Source organism: Archocentrus centrarchus, chromosome 3 (genome assembly GCF_007364275.1).
Source record: "Archocentrus centrarchus isolate MPI-CPG fArcCen1 chromosome 3, fArcCen1, whole genome shotgun sequence".
In the NCBI taxonomy this organism is placed as follows: Eukaryota; Metazoa; Chordata; class Actinopteri; order Cichliformes; family Cichlidae; genus Archocentrus; species Archocentrus centrarchus.
Window position 1 is genome coordinate 1,071,748 of NC_044348.1, and position 23,288 is coordinate 1,095,035.

The 23,288-nt window shown below is 38.7% G+C and overlaps 1 protein-coding gene across 1 annotated transcript; it reads left to right on the forward strand.

Moving 5' to 3' along the window:
• LOC115778165 (high choriolytic enzyme 1-like) lies at nt 1-17,692 on the forward strand. The gene is made up of 5 exons (XM_030726222.1): nt 1-49; nt 164-344; nt 15,709-15,887; nt 17,295-17,376; nt 17,560-17,692. Exons 1-5 carry the CDS (start codon nt 1-3, stop codon nt 17,690-17,692), a joined length of 624 nt encoding a protein of 207 aa, XP_030582082.1.
• Nucleotides 17,693-23,288: the final 5,596 nt, after the last annotated feature.

The following is a 23,288-nucleotide window of genomic DNA, read 5'->3' on the forward strand; positions in this document are numbered from 1 at the left end:
ATGTCGCCGGCCACAGGGGGTCCCACCACCGCCACTGCCGCCATTGCTAGTACTGGGGTCACCTCGACCCCCCACCGCGGCCATTGCTAGGCCTGGGGTCACCTCGACCCCCCACCGCCGCCATTGTTAGGCCTGGGGTCACCTCGACCCCCCACCACCACAGGGGAGGTCACGCTGAGCCGAGAGTCATGGGGTCCCAGTGACCCCAGCCACCTCCGCCGCCACTGGGACGACTGGGGTCCCCTCGACCCCACCGCCGCCACCGCCACCCCAACTACGGGCAGTCAGGAGGCCTGGGGTCCCCTCGACCCCCAAGCCTCAGTGGGACGGGGAGACGGGTCCGGGTGACCCCTTGCGGGGCGCACCAGGGTTAAAGAGGGTGACTTGGTAAGGTTATCTAAGTTGTGAGGGGTGTTTGATAAAAAATATGAGCAAGGCTGGACCAGTGAGATCTTTTCTGTGAGCAAATGTATCCCGTCTACACCACCAATCTATAAAATTAAAGATTACGATAATGAGAAAATATTAGGATCGTTTTCTGAACATGAACTTCAGAAAAATAAAGTGTGCAAAGACAAGCTATGTCATGTGGAGAAGATATTAGCTAAACGTAAACAGGGCCGTGAGAGACTCGTGTTAGTTAAATGGCGAAACTGGCCGAGTAAATTTAACACCTGGATTAGAGAAAAGGACATTATCAACTTGAACCTAAGAAGTAAAGCACGAAGAGGGGGCTCCACAAAAAAAAAAAAAAAAAAAACTAAAGATGGCACAACAAAGTGAGGGGTTCTATGTAACTTTGCCATCAAATTCTAGTTTGAATGTTTTCAAAAATAACACCAGTTCAAGTTTCAGAGTCGATTTTGCCAAACATCTTGACCTACAAGAGGACTGGCAGGTTGCTTTAACAGAAATATTTTATCCGAGAACATGGCACAATCTTCCTGAGCAGTTGGCTTATTTTGAATGGAGAAAAAAATCAACACCAGCTCAAAAACTACCTCCAATCCATAAAACACATTTTAGAGGAGGGTTCTACTCAGACCTCACTCAACTCTGTGCTGAATTGGATTTTACTCTACGTAAAATTGATCCTCTGGTACAGATAAGATTTAATCCAATAGAAAAAAAAAATGGAATTAGTTGGCAATAGTCTGTTTCAAATCCGAACCTTTGCACCTCTGGCTTATATGTTAGGTCTGCCCTCAGGGATTTGGTTTAAGTGTGACAGCCTAGCTCCTTACCCCGCAGATTTAAATGCTGGTAATTACCATCTATACTGTTAGTCTGACGTTGTCAGTCTTCAGCTGGTCGGTGATTCCTATGCGGCCTTACTGAGAACCGTTAAAATACAAGGGGAATACGGTGAAATTGTTACTCAGGTTTTTAACAAACCAGATTACCTACCTCTGGCTAAAAAACATTTGGAAAATATCCAAATTGAAATTAAAACGGATCAGAACGAGCCTGTGAACTTTACATACGGAAAAACAATTGTAAAACTCCATTTCAGACCTGCAAAAAAGTTTTAGTGTTTTTTTTCCTTCAAAATGATCACCGATAATAACAGATTTATACCATACTATCAGGCACAAGCAGGTCATGGATTGCCAGGTTTTTCAGGGGCACCTGTGATGTATGGTAAAGGTTTTGCGTCCATGTTTTCTAAATTGTTCAGATTTGTAACCCCATTTTTAAGAAGAGGATTCAATGTCGTCCAACCTCATCTTAAAACGGCTGTTAAGAACATAGCATCTGATGTGATCACAAAAGCAGCAAATCATTTTACCAGACCAGACACGGAAAGTCAGGATGGTTCAGGGATATCTTTTTTATCTAGGCAGCCTCTAAAACGCCCCCCTGGTGAGCGACTGCCTGGCTATAAAAAACCAACAAAATGGCAGAAGAAACAAAAAACAAAATCATTTGTATCTAGGAAGCGGACCAGCAAGAAGTCAACTAAACGTGTGAAAGATATATTTTAGAATGGCTCTGTTGCATGAGAAATCTGGGGAATGTACACTCAGTGAGCTGGATCTTTTCACCTCTCCTTTAACACAACTTTCGATAGATGAGAAGACTTACAGAGAAGTCAGGCCATTTCAGCTGTGTCTGATAGGGGACCTTTGGAATTTTTTGTGCCTGGTAATGGTTCACATTATTTAGACCTCAATGACACTCTCCTGTACCTAAGGCTGAAAGTAACCAATGCTGATGGAACAGACTTGCCCGCTGATGCCCGTGTGGCTACAATCAACTATCCTCTCAATACAATTTTTAGTCAGTGTGACGTTACCCTAAGTGATAGGCTAATTTCTCAAGCGAGTTCAACCCATTCTTACCAAGCAATTATTGAGACTTTACTGAATTACTCTGATCACACGCTCAAGACTCAGTTAATGCTGCCTTGTTTGAAAAAGATACCGCTGGATCAATAGATTCCACTGTACTTGATAATGGACCTAATAAGGGATTCGTAAAGAGGGCCAGGCACAGTGAAAGATCCAGAGAATTTGAAGTGATAGGCCCTTTACATGCGGACATATTTTTTTGTGAGAGGTTGCTATTAAATTCTGTTGATCTTAGAATCAAACTCACAAGAGCCAGTGACTCATTCTGTCTGATGGCACCAAGAGACTCCAATTTCAAGTTGAGTGTGACAGGAGCCTCTCTGTTTGTTAAAAAAGTGACAGTCTCACCAGCTGTTAGAATTGGGCATTCATCTGCTTTATTAAGGGCAAATGCGTTATACCCCCTCTCGCGCATAAACGTCAAGACTTATTCAATTCCTGAAAACTCAAGGATATGTAACCAGGAGAATTTATTTCTAGGAACCTTACCGAAATATGTGGTTTTGGGTTTAGTGGATCACGAAGCTTTCACAGGAAGATATGACCTGTCTCCATTCAGTTTTCACCATCATGATCTTGAGTACTTAGCTCTTTGTTTGGAGGGGAAACAAATTCCAGCTAAGGCCTTTCAACCGGACTTTGCTAATGGGAGGTTCGCTAGAGAGTATTACAGCATGTACACCGAGACAGGGCGAAATCTAAAAGACATCTCTTTAAGTATAGAGAGAGATGACTATTCAAATGGCTATACGTTATTTGTCTTTAATCTCAATCCCACCGAGGATACAGGAGCCCTCTCGGCTGTGACCTCTGGGAGCTCAAGACTTGAAATGCGTTTCAGGAGGCCCTTAAACCATACAACAACTTTGATTGTTTATGCATGTTATGACAGCATATTAGAAATTAATGCTAAACGTCAAGCCTTAGTTGATTATTACTGAGTAATGAATAATCATCAGCTGGAGAGTATCCTTCATACTCTAATTGGGAATAAATTCTGTGGAGTTTGGGCATCTGATGAATTGCTCTCCCTAAATAAGACTTTTAAATTACCAGCATATTTTGTAGTGAACACCGACCCAAGGAACCTACCAGGAACTCACTGGATTGGATTAAGCTTGGATGAAGATGGATGTGGTACATTTTTTGATTCATTTGGACTTCGACCTGATTATCCATTTTATCCTAAAAGCATTTTACAGTTTCTCCAGACACGGGCAAAAAGAATATCATTTCAAGAGAAACAGCTTCAGAATGTTAACTCCACTGTATGTGGCCAGCATTGTGTTTTTTATCTAACCAACAGATCAAGGGGATTATCGTATCAAAATGTATTGTCTTTATATCATAAAAATTCTGAAAAAAATGATGTCATGGTTGATAATTTTGTTAAAAGATATAATAATTGTATAAGAAAATGTCGTTCAGGATCCTTTAATCATTCATCATGCTCTCTGAAGACATTTAATAAATATTGTTGTGATTAACAAAAAAAAAAAAAAGTTAATAAAGTATTCATGTCTGAAATTTAAGATGTATGTGTGTGAATTTGTTTTCATAAAATGAGCCAGACCACAAGTAACTTCAAATAGCAAAAATCTATATTGAGACTTTACTGAATTACTTTGATCACAAAAAAAAAAAAAAGTGAAGTCATCTCTGTCTCATGGGAAAGTCACCCAGTTTGGGGACATCTGGAATATCCTCTTCCTAATCCTCTTTCTTTTATTCGGGGGGGTCTTCAGATGACATTTGGGGTGTCCTGAGATCAGGAGTGGTTATAGAATCAGATTGTCTCATATCTGAAATCTCCATCCTAACTTGGGTGTTACCCACTGTGGATAAAGGTATTTTTAATTCTGTTAATACATTCAAAAGCTCTTGCCATCCTAGAGGTCTCCGAGAATGCTTAATGGACCTTGGGTTTGATATAAATTTCATTAAATCAAGCATGTGACTTCCACGAACTGGTATGTTGTTATGTATTAATTCCCCATGAGTATTCCAGCCACTCTTGCTTTTAGAGTCCACAAGTTTACGCATAATATATTCAGTGTTTCTCTTAAATCTTGGATTCATATTGCTTAATACGTCTGTAAGCACAGTGTTGTCCTCAATCAACACTGGAGCCCCACAAGGGACTGTCCTCTCTCCCTTCCTCTTCACCCTCTACACCACAGACTTCAGCTACTGCTCAGAGACCTGCCATCTTCAAAAGTTTTCTGATGACTCTGCAATAGTTGGATGTATCAGCAGGGGTGATGAGGATGAGTACAGGAGGACAGTGAAGGACTTTGTCACATGGTGCAAGCGGAACCATCTAGAGCTCAACGTGACAAAGACAAAGGAACTGGTGGTGGACTTGAGGAAAGACAAGGCACCGGTGGCCCCTATGTCCATCGGAGGGGTCAGTGTGGACACCGTTGAGGACTACAAATACCTGGGAGTACACATTGACAACAAACTGGACTGGGCTAAGAACACTGATGCCCTATACAGGAAGGGCCAAAGTCGCCTCTATTTTCTGAGACGCCTGAGGTCCTTCAACATCTGCCGGACTATGCTCAGGATCTTCTATGAGTCTGTGGTGGCGAGTGCCATCCTCTATGCTGTTGCATGCTGGGGCAGCAGACTGAGGGCGGCAGACGCCAACAGACTCAATAAACTGATCCACAAAGCCAGTGATGTGGTGGGAGTGGAGCTGGATTCGCTTATGGCAGTGTCGGAGAGGAGGATGCTGTCTAAGCTGCAGGCCATTATGAACAATGGCTCCCACCCACTCTACAACACAGTGATGGGACACAGGAGCACATTCAGTGCAAGACTCATCCCACCAAAATGCACCACAGAGCGCCACAGGAGGTCATTTCTACCTGTGGCCATCAGACTCTATAACTCCTCCCTTAATAGGTGACATTGTGGTTCATCAGTGTCATTCACTTATCAGTATTCAATTGTACATAAAATTGTTTAAATTTCCATATACATTGTACATACACTATATACATTGTACATTGTACATACACTTATACATTGTACAAAAAAGGACTGTGCATATATATATAATGACACCTATTTAAAAATTTTTGCACTCACAATTCTCATATGTGTATAGATTTAGATGTGTATATAGTCAAAATATCTCTTTAGTCTTTATACTTTTATGCCTTTAGTGTATGTTATTGTGTTTTAGGGTTACTCGTTTAAATGAAACGGTTGCAGCTGTAACAGTAGTAATTTCCCTTTGGGATCAATAAAGTATTCTGACTGACTGACTGACTGACAATCTGAGGACTTGTCACAGACATGTCTTCTCTCTTGGGCTCTTCAGGCAGGGTCAGAGTTATTTTCTTGGTTTCAGTATTTGATTGTTTTTGCAAATTGAGAAAACGGTGCAAAAGTAAATTAAACTTTTTAATTTTTTCATCCGGTAACAGTTCAATTTTATGCAGTAACTCTTGCATCTCACGTTCCAGATCATCTTGCGCTTTCTGGAGAATATTTGTTGGTGCTGAATGAGAGCCTTGATCATGGAGATGTTTAAGCTGGTCTTGTGTCATTAAGTACATTTTTTGCATCTTCACAATAAAATAATTTAACCCTTAATAGCCCCTGTAACTAAGCTTGAAACGATAGGTAACAGAGTACTAAGTAAAGGTAGGATGAAACCTCCTTTTTGAGTCAGTACCAGTCTCTTCTTTTTGATTCCTGTACGTTTGGTAGCTAGAAGTCTGATGTTTTTCTTGTGTACTTTAAGCTTTTTAATTTGACATGCAGTTACGGGTATATTACCTTTCAGAAGATTAATACACAGTTCCCCTAATGCATGTATAGCATCATCTGAGCAAGTACCTAATACTTTACGCTGAGAGGGTGTACATTTGACCAAAGTTTTCAGCATTGGGAGGTTTCTTTTCACACGATTCGACATATTATTTCCTCTTGGGTATATAAACGCACTGTAGTTCATGAGGGAGTATACTGGACCTCAATCTCGGATGATCTGGGCATGTCGGTGTTAAATCAACTAATAAATATCCGTGAGGGGTTTTGGTTGCCTCTTCAAAGCTTTCCATGAAAAACTGTTTCCTTCCAGGGTAAATTTGCTGGGACAATATATTCATCTGTAATTTATCACGGGGGTTTTTAAATAACACAAAATAATTACTGTTTAAACTAATTGTTCTGGAGTGTTTGCCCTGTAGAAACACATTCTGGGTAAGCAAAAGAACACTCATATTTTTATGGTGTCTGTATTGTGTAAAAACCCGTACGACTTCTGGATGGTTAGAAGCTTGAAAGATGACATCATCCATGACAATTAGATGGTTCAGGCCATGTGGAAACAGATTCTCATCGTCAAATGAATCAGGCAAGCCTTCAATAAATTTTATATTTTTATTGTTCTTGCGCAGTTCATCATACAAAGGTTGAAACGATGTATATATCCACACAATATTTTCAATTGGCTTATTCAATACATACATTGCATTATCCAACAACGATTTTACAAAAAAAGTTTTCCCCAAACCACTTGGGCCCGAGACCAGACATGAAAAAGGCACTTGAAGCCGATGATCGAAATCCACAGTATTAAACATCTTTTATCTCAGTATCCAAATGGCTGTGTCTGTCCGTCTGATAGCAGCCTTCACTTGTCAAAAACAACCCTGAATTTTTTAATAAACCTGGAATTTCTGAGTGAAAACTCAGATTTATCACGGACTATATTATGCTGTGGTACTTCTATTACAGAATCCACCTGTGATTTATCAATGTACCCTTCGACAAGAGATTTTATACTCTCGAAATTCACTTTTTCACAACAATCATGTGTCTGTGTTATTCCTTTAGCTTTTAAAACAACTTTTAAATTTTTGGTTTTATAACCATAACTTTTAGCCCCTGAAGAGACAAAATTGATTATAAAATCATCAGGATCTACTTCACTTGTTAACTCCCCTAGATATTTGCCTAAAGGCAGAGGACAATCCCCATCTCTATTAATATAGATTAAACTGTCTGTGTCGTAATATAGAACTTTTTCCTGTAGTTTATCTAAATACTTATACAGCTCTAGACGCCCGTAAGCTGTGGTGAAAACAGCAACAAAGATGTTGTCTGTGCGGTTTGGTATGGAGATATCAGGATGAACCCACTGAACAAGGGCTAATTGATCACTGACAAAAGAGAAATATTTTACTTTATATTTAGGTGAAAACATATAATTGAAAAATTGCTCAGGCTCACTGACCAGAGTGTTTTGGGTTAGATTGTTTCTCTGTCCAAACTTTCCCCAAAGGCTATTTAGACATAGTTTAGCAACCTGTCTTTTTTTTCAGGGTCTAAGGCAATCCCCTGGTTGATTAAATAATCTGCAATGTAACTCTGTTTACTGTCTTCATCGACAGCATCATCAGGGTACCCTGAAGCCTCCTGTTTATCTTTTAAAAGTCTTTTCACATAATCACTAAATAATGTATTACTTTTTCTTTCAAAATGTCAAACCTGTCAGAGCCCGGGCCTCATTGCTGTGGTTACAGGCTGAATCTTGGTTGTTTTGCTCAGCACAAGTTTTACAGAGTGTGAATATCAACTTCCCTGACTTGGTTCAGAAAGGTAATACAGGAAAAAGCAGCCCTCGTGGGGGTTGTACTATGGCTCTTATGAGTCCAAAATAGTTTTTAGGGTTTTGAAAGTCCCTGAATATAATTTTAGGATGCCCTAGAGGGTAATGCTTAGTGGAATTAACATAAGGATACAGAGAGGTAAAGTCCACGTAGTGAACCTTCTCATTTTCCTGGGCTGTATATCTCAAACGTGCAGCACACGTTCGGCCTCCGAACAAAGCGTCACGGGGCTGTAGAGGTTCTGGAGGGTTGAAAGCATTTAAGAATGCCTTAACATCTGGGTCATACTGTTTAAGACTATTCCAAGTATGTTCCCACATAACATGTATTACAAACCCCTTGTTTCTTAATCGTTGTAATTTGGTAAGTGTGGCAACATAAACATCTCTGAAAGATTTCCCCAGAAAATGGTGTTTTTCATATTGATTGGGATAACACTTGGCACAGCCGTGCCAGAAACAGCCAAGAAACTCAAACACATGTCTGACCTCAGAATCTAAAAAGCCATCAACATAAAAAATTTCAACTTGTCTTTCGCCTTTATTAAGGGCATGTTGTATGAAAGACCCTCGTGTATAAGATTCGTATTCTAACCACTGGATCGATGCTGAAAAAAAAGATTTTACCTGCCTTCTGTACAGTTCAGGGACAGTTAATGCTAAAGTGTTTGGGGTCATAAAATTTGTCTGAAATGATTTCATACAGGCTGATGCAATGGTAGTGCAAGCAAAAGGATCAATTCCTGCTACTTCCATGAAGCCCTTTCTAAAAATGGTACAACCTTGAGCTAATATGTCCACATCATTTTCACAGTACAATAATGCCTCTCTCATAAAATCAAAAACTTTACCTCTTTTAGTGTTGTACCACTTATAAAAGTTTCTCTGACCCTCTGTTGTCATATGTTCTAGACCATAAGCTGATGGTGCTGGATAAGGTCCTATGTATGACAGATTATTCTTACAACTAAATGAATGGGGAAAATAGCCCTTAACTTTGTCGTGAAAACCTAAGGCTTTTGGTATTGCTGATAAAGCCATTAGGAGGAAACTGGAAGAATCAATATATTTTTGGTTAAAGTCAGGGTCTATGAAACTGATAACTTTAGATCCTTGCATTATTATGTTTGGTTTAAGACCTTGTCGAGCCATTACAGATAATATTAAATAGCCATCGAACCCTTTAGAATTATGAGCAATGAGAACACTATCCCTGAAATAAGGTTTTCTAAAATGGAGTAAGAAAGCTTCAACACAATTGCAACCTTTAGCAAACCACTTGTGACCCTGATTTGTTTCTGTGCATACAAGAAATGGTTTGTGTTCATCAGTCTGGTCTACAAATGTCTCAAAATCGTAGTAAACTATTTTCTTAATGTCTTTTGTTTCTTTTTCCAATTTCTTAATGTAACACTGATGAGTATCACCCCCAGAGATCTCCATACCACAGATTACACATTTGACATCATTACATTTATGCTGGGAACCTTTTTTAGTTACATAGAAAACGTAACCACATTGTTGACATTTTTTATACATTTGGCAGTTGCTAACAAATCTGTCACCTATCTGTTTTGGTTTTTTATGACGGATGTAACATTCTTTAGACCTGCAGACTCTATTACAATCAGAACAGATTTCTGAATAATAAAAAAAACCCTGTTTACATTCAGGATCCAGACACACTGCACAGTAGCCTCCACAATGATGGGATACAGGGTTATTAAACCCTGTGTAACAGTATTGACATGCATGTTAGGTGCCCAGAAAAGCTTTTAGATTTTTAATTGCATAATAATGATTTTGAAACAGAAAAAGAAATAAAACTTTTTCCCTTTTGGGGGATTGTGTATCAAATTTCATTAAATCACGATCCCATTCGGTTCTGTAAAAGACAACAATCTTACAATCCAGAGCTAATTCAAATTTATAAACATCATTAAAACTGACAGGTCGGTCTTCAGATATACCAGCACTTTCCTGGATTTGTTTACCTAAGTCCTCTGTCTGGGAATCATTTAATTCGGGGGTCAAAAGATAAGCTAAATTGATTGCAAAACACAGGTGGTTGTTATTCCAGAGAACATATAAAAAGCGTCTTTTTTTACGTATTATTTCATTGTTGAGGATTTTTTTCAAAAGTCTCTTACCACTACCGCTAGGGGGCCTAACAATTTGAGCCTTTAATGTTAATGACGAGTCAGTAAAAACAATCCAGTTTGACTGTACAGCTCGTAGTAAGAGGCTTTCAAATTCAGATAAACTGATATCATCATAACTGTCATGAACTCTGATAACTGAAGAGACATTATGTTGTAGATCTCTGCCCTGTAGTTCTAATTGCACTAAATCGCCATGCTGAATCTGCGCCAGAAGCCTACTTATAATCTCACGGGCAGATGTTAATACACCCTGGTAGTATTGTCCATAGTCAGGGACATTTTCGGGCATCGGGAAATTTAAAATCTGTCTAATTTCAAGGTTATTGAATTTACTGCGTGAAACAATATCAAAGGGAGGTCCCTGAGTCTCTTCACCACCCCCCTGCTGGATGCTTGGCACAGTTGGAAAAGTACCTACAGTAGATGATGTTGGTGATGCTGGCGATGCAGTTGAAGCAGGTACAGCAGCAGGTACAGCAGCAGAATGTGCTGTAGAACAATTTGTTTGAACCAAACAGGGATTTTCACAGGGTCTCTGATTTAACAGGTTTATCTCATCTAATAATTCAGATGGTATAGACCAGTGGTCCCCAACCTTTTTTGAGCCGCGGACCGGTTTAGTGTTAGAAAATATTTCCACGGACCGGCTTTTAAGGTGTGGCGAATAAATACGTCAAAATAAATGATACGACCATAACCAAGTGTGATATTTTCTACGTATAATAATAAAAAACGGGAATCCACTTTGTATTCGTATGCAACTCTATCAGCAGCGGTCTCGTAACATCCCGCCTCAACATGAATAACAGGCTCTCTGCCCACAGCGCTCCCTGGTCAGCTGTTAGAGCCATGGTAAAACATGCCTTCAAAATAAGATACACCGCAAAAACAAATACAGTAGAAATCACCTCAGTCGGATTCAAATGGCCCAGTTTGGGGTCTATTATCGAATTTCGCTGCAATGGCTTCTGCTTCATCTATGAATTTGCTTCTGCAAATTTTATAATCTGAAATTTTACTCGTAAGTGCAAGTTTGTAGCTTACACTTGCCACGATTGTCCCCGGTGAAATGAACTGATATAAACACTAAAACAATTTCCAGGCGTTGTTAGTGTGTGTGTAGTTGTGCATGAACGAGCCGATGCATGGAAGTGGGCGGACAGGAGCTGAGGAGGGTTTTAGCGCTAAACTCATCCAGTTTATGCGATCACATTTAACTGGAAATTTATTACAATGCGACCAGATTTTTCATCCGAGGTAGGTGAATATCCGACGGATTTATGTGATGATTTTATTGGAATTAATGTTAGGAAAAATCAGGACCTGCAGATGCCATCCAACTAGAGCGAAAACCCGATTTGTGCGACTTCGACTTAGGTGATTTTTACTGTATAAAGCGCATGAAAAATACAACTCACCATAACACTGAATCAGTGTAAGCCCCCTGAGCTTGTTTCTCTGATATTCATTTTTGCTGGCTTCTGGTTTGACTGGGTTCGGCCGATTTCACATGGAGCGTGGCTGCAGAGCCGCGGTGTCAAGCGCTGGAGAGTCAGTTTGATGGCTGGGTCTACCTCACTGCTATCCCCGGTGTTGATAAATAAAAATGGTAAATGGACTAGTTCTTACATAGCGCTTTTCTACTCTTGTTGAGCACTCAAAAATTTAAAGAAGCGTTATGTAGGTCAACCAACCGATTTCGTTAGACAGGCCTGAAGCTTCTGGGTTTAATTTTAGCGGTGACGTATCATGTGAGCAGAAACGTCTTGACACGTCAAGACATGGAGGGAAGTAACGGAGCGAATCCGCCCATTTTTCAAAATAAAATATAGTTTAGGCGCAGATAATAAGTAAAACGGAAATAATTTAAGTTATTTATTCTTTATGTGCGGCCCGGTACCAAATGTCCCACGGCCCGGGGGTTGGGGACCTCTGGTCTAAAACATACCACAAGCTTCAATTACTGACTGTGCCATTGGGAAGGTTTTCCACACATGAGCTACGGCAGTGGCATCGCTCGTTAAAAGTGAAATTCAAACCTGAAAGTTACAATGTTCAAAAATGTTTGCAATAAAATTACTTGAAAAATCACACAACGTTCCACGGGTTTTGCAGCATCTGAACATTTGGAGAAATGGAAAACTGTTAGCTGTATTAATTAGGGTGAGACAGAGTCAGTGTGAAGTACCTTGAAATATGTACATGTTTGTATTTTGTTTAGTTTTTGTTTCAAATTGATATCTCATAGAATTCCTGAGATATTGTTAACTTCAAATGGAAAACAACTTAGGATCAGCAACTTGTGTGGACAATCCTGACTCGGGTTTGGGAAGACGGGTCCAGCAACTTGGAGTCCAAAAAATTCCTCCTGCTTCACTGCTGGGCTCTTAAAAAACATACACATGCACACTGACACAAAATGAAGCTGACAGTAAGAGCGATGTGGTAAAGTGTAGGAGAAAAATTAATTCAGCGTTAATACAGTATATTGACAGTGATATGTTTGTGAAAGAAAGAGACCCAGTGAGATTAAAAGAAACTTGTTGGCATGCATCAAGCAATGAGAGAAAAGAGTGAATGTGCTCATATACTTGACAGGGAAAAGTAATAAAAAATGAATGGACTGCTTAATTGAAGGTCCTACATTTAACATCAATAAATCATTACTAAGATGATTTTTAACGTCAGTATAATTACAGTAAACAAACATGTCTGTCATGTGGAGAATTAGCGCCTGTGACAGCCTCTTCCTTACCTTATGAGCACCAGGGTGAGAGATGGCTTTACAGCATAAAAATGGTAGAAAGGTGTTATTCACTGTGAAGACACAATTTCTCTCTTTTGATCAACATAATTCTTATTATAGCGCCTCACTGTCACCAAGTGGCAAGTGAAAGTTTTCAATCCAGTGAAATAGCTCGACATTGAGATGTGCAGCAACCACGGGCAGAGGCTGGAGTAGATGAATTAGCAGAGAACTTTCTTCCCAACAAACTGAAGCTTGCACATTTTCTGCTGCAAAAAACATGCGCCCGGCTCATCAGTTTCAGCTGCTTTGGTGTTAATGAGATTAACAGCAGGTGCACTAGAGGGGCAACAATGAGACAACCCCCGGGCTTTAAGGTGGAGGCCACTGACATTTTTTAAAAATGTTTTTCCACTGTTTTTGCATTTGGATCAGGTCAGTGTCACTGCTGGTAGCATGAGGAGATACCTGATAATCCAACTCCTCCAGGATGGCACATCAATACGTGCCATTGCCAAAACGTTTGCTGTGTCTCTCAGCACAGCCTCAAGAGCATGGAGGAGATTCCAGGAGACAGGCAGTTACTGTAGGAGAGCTGGACAGAGCTGTAGAAGGTCCTTAACCCATCAGCAGGCCCGGTATCTTCTCCTTTGTGCAAGGAGGAACTGCATGAGCACTGCCAGAGCTACAAAATGACCTCCAGCAGGACAGTGGTGTGAATGTCTCTGACCAAGCAATTAGAAACAAACTTCGTGAGGGAGGCCTGAGGGTGCTTCGCTTCAATTCAATTCAATTCAATTCAGTTCAATTCAATTCAATTCAATTCAATTCAATTCAATTCAATTCAATTCAATTCAATTCAATTCAATTTTATTTATATAGCGCCAATTCACAACAAAGAGTCGCCTCAAGGTGCTTTGTATTGTGGGTAAAGACCCTACAATAATACAGAGAAAACCCAACAGTCAAAACGACCCCCTATGAGCAGCACTTGGTGACAGTGGGAAGGAAAAACTCCCTTTTAACAGGAAGAAACCTCCATCAAAACCAGGCTCAGGGAGGGGCAGTCATCTGCCGCGACCGGTTGGGCTGAGGGGAGAGAAAAGACATGCTGTGGAAGAGAGCCAGAGATTAATAACAATTAATGATTAAATGCAGAGTGGAGTATAAACAAAGTAAATAAGGTGAATAAAAAGAAACAGTCTATTGTGGGAACCCCCCAGCAGACTAGGCCTATAGCAGCATAACTAAGGGATGGTTCAGGGTCACCTGATCCAGCCCTAACTATAAGCTTTATCATAAAGGAAAGTTTTACGCCTAATCTTAAAAATAGAGAGGGTGTCTGTCTCCCGAATCCAAACTGGAAGCTGGTTCCACTGAAGAGGGGCCTGAAAGCTGAAGGCTCTGCCTCCCATTCTACTCTTAAGTATCCGAGGAACCACAAGTAAGCCAGCAGACTGAGAGCGAAGTGCTCTATTGGGGTGATATGGTACTATGAGGTCTTTGAGATAAGATGGTGCCTGATTATTCAAGACCTTGTATGTGAGGAGAAGAATTTTAAATTCTATTCTAGATTTAACAGGGAGCCAATGAAGAGAAGCCAATATGGGAGAAATATGCTCTCTCTTTCTAGTCCCTGTCAGTACTCTAGCTGCAGCATTTTGGATCAGCTGAAGGCTTTTCAGTGAGCTTTTAGGACAGCCTGATAATAATGAATTACAATAGTCCACCCTAGAAGTAATAAATGCATGAATTAGCTTTTCAGCATCACTCTGAGAAAGGATGTTTCTAATTTTAGAAATATTGCACAAATGCAAAAAATCGGTCCTGCATATTTGTTTAATATGTGCATTGAAGGACATATCCTGGTCAAAAATGACTTCAAGATTTCTCACAGTGTTACTGGAGGCCAAAGTAATGCCATCCAGAGGAAGTATCTGGTTAGACACCATGTTTCTAAGATTTGTGGGGCCGAGAACAAGAATTTCAGTTTTATCTGAATTTAGAAGCAGGAAATTAGAGGTCATCCAGGCCTTAATGTCTTTAAGACATTCCTGCAGTTTAACTAATTGATGTGTGTCATCTGGCTTCATTGATAGGTAAAGCTGAGTGTCATCTGCACACACTCGAAACTCTTTAGGAATCCGAATCTAAAAATATTTTGTTGCACATATTCTATATGTATATTCAAAACAGGTTCTTCATGAACCATTCTGCATTCACATTCTACAATAAAATGTCCAGTGTTATTATATGCGACAGCACATTAATGAAATTAATATTGTTGCATCAGTGGATAAATTGCATTTTAATTGACTTGTAATATTTCACAAAGTGTTTACCCTTACTTATGTAAAATGTAACTTTAATCATAGTGTTGGGTGCGGGGCATGAACTTTTTTCAACTTCCAAAGTGGGCTCGATGCTAAAGGTTTTAGACCCACAGACTCTAAAAGAAAAATTGTACTACTCCAATTTTTCTTTACTTTTTTAATCAGCTAAAATTTAAAGTGAAAGGCACAAGCAAACTTTTCACAATGATTTAAATTTTTGCTTTTATATAGTTGAGTTTTTGTTTGTTTACTTGTTTTATTTTAAATAGTTTTTGTTTCAGGAACAAAAGAGCAGGTTGTGTTAAATTATTATAACTGTAGAGCCTCAATGTCAAAGTCAGATATTCACATTATGATTGTCATCCATTTGTTTTTTTTGGTAGCTTAGTGTTAACATGAATAGCGGACGAAGAATGATGTGTGATACTGGACTCAATCTACTTGATTTTATTATTTTTTTGTTAAATGATGTTACTGTGTGTATCAGGTGTTATTCATATGTGGGCCATCAGAGCCAAGCACAGTTAATCTCCCTACAAAGAAATGGTTGCTTGTACCTGTCGACAGTGCAGCACAAGGTTCTACATGCTCTGGGCTTCCACCACGAGCAGGTCCGCTCTGACAGAGACCAGTATGTGAGCATCCTCACCCAGAACATCTTGCCAGGTCAGCTCAACTACACAAAGCTTTGGTAACACTTTACATTAAGAGACACAAAAGCTCAGTTATCCAGGAACAAGAGAGGAATAAATCAGAAACAACCTGATGGTTAACGAGTCATGCATCATTACTTCCTTAATAACTTCTCATAATACCAGCATCTGTGAAATACTGTACATTAGTCAATAATTATATAATTTTACACCAAACAAGTTACTTCAAACTATCTATAATGTTTTGCTCCAAGTAACAAAACATCATTCTAAGTTGTTGCTCAGTTGTTTGGGTTTTTGAAAACTATTATTTGCTGCTTATGTGTCCAATCAAAAAAAACCAGAGCAGATCTAATATGACAGGATATATGGTACATTGATTTAACAGAATGTTTAATTTCATGATGTTTTCTGCCACATGAGAGGAATAACTTAAAATGTACAGTAATAATGAGAGTTTGACTCTGGATCTGTGTGGAAACATCATGCAGTTGATTTTCTCTCTTGTCACATTAGAATTCAATTCTACCTCCAACATAACAGTAGATTTCTCATTTGTGTTGATGGTAATCTTAGTTAACAGGAAAATGAGCCTTCAACTGTTCAGTGTTATTCCAGTATTGGCTGGATCATCCAGTGGTTTTGTTTTTACTTTCCTTTCTCTCTCATTTCAAGGTCCAGGATGGGGTACACTCCTTTTTTACAGCAATGTAATTTTACAACTAATTCTCAATCTGTGTAATCCCAGGCTCAGCAGATAAAACACTTCAGTCCAAGTCAACATTGCAACCAATGATTATAGCAGTAGAGATTAGCTAGCATCTTGATGTATATAGTTCACACAGTTTCTGTGTCTTGATGTCTTGTATGTAGAAATTAATTTATGTTAAATTCATATTAAATGTTATTGCATCCGATTTCCTTTTGAGCAAATAATTGTTAAAAAAAGATGAAGAAATACTGAGTAACTCCTTAGAAGGATGCTTCAGTTTATTTGATGAGAAACAAGAACGGTAATCTTAAAGTAACCAGGCAACACTAAGTAACTACTAAGGATGATGATTTGCTGGTTGGCATATTACAAAAAGAGTAACAAATGTTGAAATTATCAATTATATACTATTAGGTAGTATTTTGTGTATATAAATCTTCATGATATACAAGCATTTATCCACGTACACATACATGTAAAATCAACTGCAGTGTATTCATGACACTTATTCTATTTTTAACCTTTCCCCTTATTTTCTCTCACAGAATGTAAATGTTACACAATCTTACTTAAAATACACAAACAAATAATACCAGACAATGGCCAAATTGCCATTTTCATACAATCCTAACTTCAACATCAGAGTAGCTACAATATTAAATATTAAAAAGTTTTAAAATATTTTGTCTGTTGGAAATTTGTGTACAGGGCAAGAACACAACTTTGTGAAAGTGCAGACCAACAATCTGCAGACTTCCTATGACTTCAACTCTGTCATGCACTATCCCAGGTGAGAACAGATAAGTGAGATTGGCGCATTAACCTGACCTGTAAGTCATTATATTACCTTACAAGTCTTACATTTTCTACTAGAAAATGTGACCATGCACTACGTAAAAAAGAATATTTCCTATTCTTGATATAAGCATGAATGTGGCACAGGAAAAGTATCTGCTGTTGTTGGTTCTTTTAGAACTGCATTCTCCCGTAATGGGCAGCCAACAATTGTTGCCAAGTCCAATCCTAATCTGGATTTCGGACGTGCTACTCAGATGAGTGCCAACGACATTGCCCGTATAAACAGGCTTTATGGATGCTGTGAGTAAAAACAAAAACTATATTATCATTTTGTAAGAAGCAAATGTTTCGCAGTACTCCCTGCATTTGATGCTTTTCTTCCAAACCAGAACTCTGGCAAGAAACTTCAACTCTGCACCCAGATACTTCAACTCTCAATACATCAAGATTAAGGCAAAGGTTCACATTCACTATGCAGCAAAATGTGAAAGAAACAGAAAACCTGCTGCAAATATTGGCATTTGTCACATATAGAGAAATGAGTTTCTGGGTCTTTGTTTCAGAGAGGCTAGACTGCAGGGCCATATGCTAGAGGGTGATGGTTTTACATCTCTTTCTGTTGATGTTTCTCATCTTTCTTTAATCAACTATAACTAACTGACTATTTTATCTATGTAATTGGATGATAATTAAGTTTTGAATTGTAAATTTTGATAGACAGAGCACCAACCCCCGCCAACACCACCCTCTTCCATTTGTGATTGCTGTTTTACTCTGTGCATGACCAGCAGTTTCTTCTGTATTAAAAAAATATGTGCACATAAAGACAACTTTCAGTGATAGAATAAGAATTTGAATCTTTTTTCTTAAGTAAAATTTGCAGTATAGGGTAGCAAACAGTCCTGAGGCATATTAACACTTCAGAGATTAATCTGTTGAAATCAAGTTGAACTAAGTCAAACTAAGAATAAAATAAACTGGTGTGGGGGGGCATTTCTAACAGCATGTATTTTTTTTCTGATTTCTGAATTTTCAGGACTTCTTTATTTTCTTTTGTTGTGTTTCTATTTCTGTAATGAAGTTGCATCAAATAAATATTTACAGCAAAAGGGGGCAGTGTTGTTCCATTATTTTACAGGAATGCTACCGTACAGAGTATCAGTGTGTTTCTTAGAGGTCTACAGTATTTGGTATGGAGCTCCATGACTGTTGAAGCTTTTTCACTGTAATTGTCCTGGATTTAAAATTCCGATTAAGTAAGATTATATAATTATTATGAAGAACAAGTAATTTTTAAAAATTAATACTTGTGCATCAAGGTTCACACAGCATTTTAATACTGTAGCTGGTCAAAGTCAAACAGGTTTTTATTGGTGGGTGTAAAAGTCCAACGTGAATCTGAAAATTTAGATCATTTTCAGAATGATCAGATCTGACAACAAGATATATTTCTTGGTTAGGTTTACCCAGCTTTTTCTTTAATACCTGCAGAAATCTATGAAAAACCTTTTTTATGAGCCCAAACAAACGATGAAATTCTCATTATCCATATAAACCACAGAGTAGAGCATGTCTCTCAAGGCCTCTCCAGACCCCAGACCTGAACATTACTGAAGCAGTGTGGGATCATCTTGACAGAGAGAATCCAAAAGACAGCCAACATCCAAAGAAAAGCTTTGAATGTCCTTCAAGAAGCCTAGAGAACTATTCCTGAAGACTACTTAAAGAAACGACAGGAAAGCTGCCTAAGAGAGTTCATCCGGGGTTGAAGAATAAATGTGGTCATACCAAATATTGACTTTCCATCTCTGCTTTAACCTTGCAGCCATGCAAATGAAAATATATTAGAATTACCTGATGAATGTGGGTGGGGTGTGCAACTCTGATCAACTGTTTGGGCTCCATTTTGTGGGAGCAGGGATAATGTCTTTGGAAATGTGCCACAGGACTGAGCACAGAAGTAGCAAACATCACGGTGCCAGGACATTAGAAGACTACCATGTAAATTCAGTAAATTTAAGGTTTTCCAACTTGATACTGTTTTTTGCTGTTGAAAACAACAATTTTGCCTGAGAAGAGTCCATGTTTTATTTATATAGCGCCAAATCACAACAAACAGTCGCCTCAAGGTGCTTTGTATTGTGGGTAAAGACCCCACAATAGTACAGAGAAAACCCAACAGTCAAAATGACCCCTATGAGCAAGCAGTCATAGTGGGAAGGAAAAACTCTTAACCCTTTTAACAGGAAGAAACCTTCAGCAGAACCAGGCTGAGGGGAGAGAAAAAAGACATGCTGTGGAAGAGAGCCAGAGATTAATAACAATTAATGATTAAATGCAGAGTGGAGTATAAACAAAGTAAATAAGGTGAATGAAAAGAAACAGTGCATTATGGGAACCCCCCAGCAGACTAGGCCTATAGCAGCATAACTAAGGGCTGGTTCAGGGTCACCTGATCCAGCCTTCTCCCAATCACCTGAGAGAATTTAGTGTTGAGAGACAAGCTGACCAGATCCACAATTTAATTTCCATTTCAGGGATGTGTGAAGAGACGCTCTATGGAGCAAAGCAGCAAAAGCAGGGGCAGATAAGAGCAGGAAGAGAAGAAATGGAGCTTGTTGTTTAAAAACATTTAGCACCGATTCACAATGGTCACCCCAAGGCACTGTATATTGTAAGGTAAAGACTCTTATTGTACTATTTGTATACAGAACAGTTGATTCTGATTACGTGACTGCTAATGTGCACTGTATCTAAAAAGAAAAGAAGGAAAGAAGAGGGGGAGAAAGCAGACTGAGGAAAGTCAGTTGTTAAAAATTGCTTTCAAAAGAAAGGTAAGCAGACTACCAACCAACAAGTTCAAAAGGGTTTAGCTATTAGCAGTTGTTAAAGACAGTGAGCAGCGTCAGATGTGGTACTATATCTATCAAAATGGCCCAGTACAACTTAACACCATAAAACATGCTGTATGTATGGAGAAGGTAACAAATGCAGCAATAATGAGACCTGTCCACTCACAAGCTATTATGAAGCTACCAATCATGTCTCCTACTTTCAGTGGGAGTGTTGACAAACTGTTGTAGTCGGTGTTGACAAAAATCACAAAGATGATTCTGGAGTATCCTCAAAGATCTGCTCAAGAAGAGCTGGTGGAATTTGTCATTTTGCTCCAGAAGTTTAGGTGCCATCTCCACAACATCAGGCAGCAGTATGCTTTCTCATGGGCCCTGAAGCAGAACCTCCCTGCAAATGAACGTGCAGTCCATGCTGATTTCCAGAGGCGGGAAGTAACAAAGCACAGATACTTTGTTACTGTACTTAAGTAGATTTTCAGGTATCTGTACTTGAGTATTCATTTTTCTGACAACTTTTTACTTTTACTCCCAACATTTTTACATAATCCGAATACACATATGTACTTTCTACACCTTACATTTTCAAAAAGAGACTTATTACTTTAGGTTTTAAATCATCTGAGGGAAGATTTTATTTCCGGTCACTGTGCCTTCAAACATCAAACTGAGCTGAGCCTAAATAACAATAACACATAAGGGACAACCATACTGGAGTATCCATACCCAGGGTTTATCACATACAAAGAGAGTTAAAACCTTGTAATTTATGTATCATTTATACTGCTGTGCTCAGGGGTTACAGCAGCCCGGACCAAGTGCAGACGTCCGTGAGTTGTGGTCGCAGTACTTCAGCATTTAGCTAGCGTTATTGGAGAGGAGTGAAGGGAGTAACATGTTGCAGGTAATTTCAAATACAAAATTTCTAAATCCTCAACAAATATCAGCAAACACACAAAGTGGTAGTTTGTCATACAGTGTGCTAGCTAAAGGAACAGGTGCTGTGTTTCCAGGGAGAGTAAAGAATCAGAGAGAAGTTCACTCAGAGATGGAGAAAGAGGACAGAAGAGGAAGAAGAGAGGTTATATTTAAAGGTAAGGACTGCTCAGTGACATCTGATAACGTGGACATTTAAAGCTCACTTTTATAAATTAGGTCCTGATCTGTATATGATGTGAAGTTGATGTTTTTTCATATTGTGAAACGTCCTGCAAAACAGTTCCTGGAATTACTTTGAAGCCAGCCTTGTCAAAGGAGCCTCAGATGATATAGGTGGCACACTGAAGAGGAGGGCCAACAGGCAGAGGTGGGAAGTAACAAAACACAAATACTTTGTTGCTGGAGGCAGGTAGAACTTTCAGGAGTCTGTACTTGAATATTTTTTTTGAATATATATATTTTTGAATACGTTTTTACTTTTACTCGCTACATTTTTACACAAATATCTGTACTCTCAAGTTCTTATACAGTACCACACTCACCCATTCAAATGACTGGGAGAGTGTGTCCAAACTTTTGACTGGTTAATGTTAATTAAAAGTCAAATAATATTTCTGTGGTCTTGAGCATTTATTTGATACATTTACATTTACATTTACATAATGATCAAATGTAATCAAAAGTAATGCAGCTATTCAACCATGTGACTTTACAGAAACCTGTTAGTCTAATTTTATCAAAATAATCATAAATGCATTTCTCAGCTCAAAAAGTTTAACCTATTGTCATTTTGAAGAGTTTAAGCAATTATATCCATAATGTGTTGGAGCAAATATTTGAAAATAAACACTGAAATAAGTGAAACATGACAATAACATTTTATTACAGAGATTAGAGCATGCCATAGGTATTAAAGGTACTGCACTGCAGTGGTTTGAATCATATTTATCTAATAGCCTCCAATTTGGGAGTCTTCATACATGAAGGTTAATTATGGAGTTCCACAGGGTTCTGTGCTGGGACAAATTTTATTTACATTATGCATGCTTCCCTTAGGCAGTATTATTAGAAAGTATTGCATCAGTTTTCATTGTTATGCAGATGATACTCAGCTTTATCTATCCATGAAGCCAGATGACACACATCAATTAGTTAAACTGTGTACTGTGTACTACATGTCTTTCTGTTTATATCATTTATGACAATAACCCAGATATAATGCATACATACAAGATAATTATATCATATTATACTCATCCATGTCATATATAGTGGGTACAGAAAGTATTCAGATCCCTTTAAATTTTTCACTGTTTGTTTCATTGCAACCATTTGCTAAAATCAAAAAAGTTCATTTTATTTCTCATTAATGTACACTCAGCACCCCATCTTGACAGAAAAAAAATAAATGTAGACATCTCTGCAAATTTATTAAAAAAGAAAAACTGAAATATCACATGGTCATAAGTATGCAGTTTGATTAGTTAAACTGCAGGAATGTCTTAAAGATATTAAGGCCTGGATGACCTCTAATTTCCTGCTTCTAAATTCAGATAAATTGAAATTCTTGTACTTGCCCCCACAAATCTTAAAAACATGGTGTCTAACCAGATACTTCCTCTGAATGGCATTACTTTGGCCTCCAGTAACACTGTGAGAAATCTTGGAGTCATTTTTGACCAGGATATGTCCTTCAATGCACATATTAAACAAATATGTTGGACGGCTTTTTTGCATGTGCACAATATTTCTAAAATTAGAAACATCCTGTCACAGACTGATGCTGAAAAGCTAATTCCTGCATTTATTACTTCTAGGGGTGGACTATTGTAATTCATTATTATCAGGCTGTCCTAAAAGCTCCCTGAAAAGCCTTCAGCTGATCCAAATTGCTGCAGCTAGAGTACTGACAGGGACTAGAAAGAGAGAGCAGATTTCTCCCATATTGGCTTCTCTTCATTGGCTCCCTGTTAATGTAGAATAGAATTTAAAATCCTTCTCCTCACATACAAGGTCTTGAATAATCAGGCACCATCTTATCTCAAAGACCTCATAGTACCATATCACCCCAATAGAGCACTTCACTCTCAGACTGCTGGCTTACTTGTGGTTC

What these genes read in the sequence shown, in the direction of transcription:
- LOC115778165 (XM_030726222.1), top strand. Translation starts at nt 1, where the DNA reads ATGTCGCCGGCCACAGGGGGTCCCACCACCGCCACTGCCGCCATTGCT. An exon ending in CGCCACTGCCGCCATTGCTA is followed by an intron (nt 50 to 163) that starts GTACTGGGGTCA and finishes CCACCACCACAG; the next exon opens with GGGAGGTCACGCTGAGCCGA. An exon ending in GGACGGGGAGACGGGTCCGG is followed by an intron (nt 345 to 15,708) that starts GTGACCCCTTGC and finishes TGTGTGTATCAG; the next exon opens with GTGTTATTCATATGTGGGCC.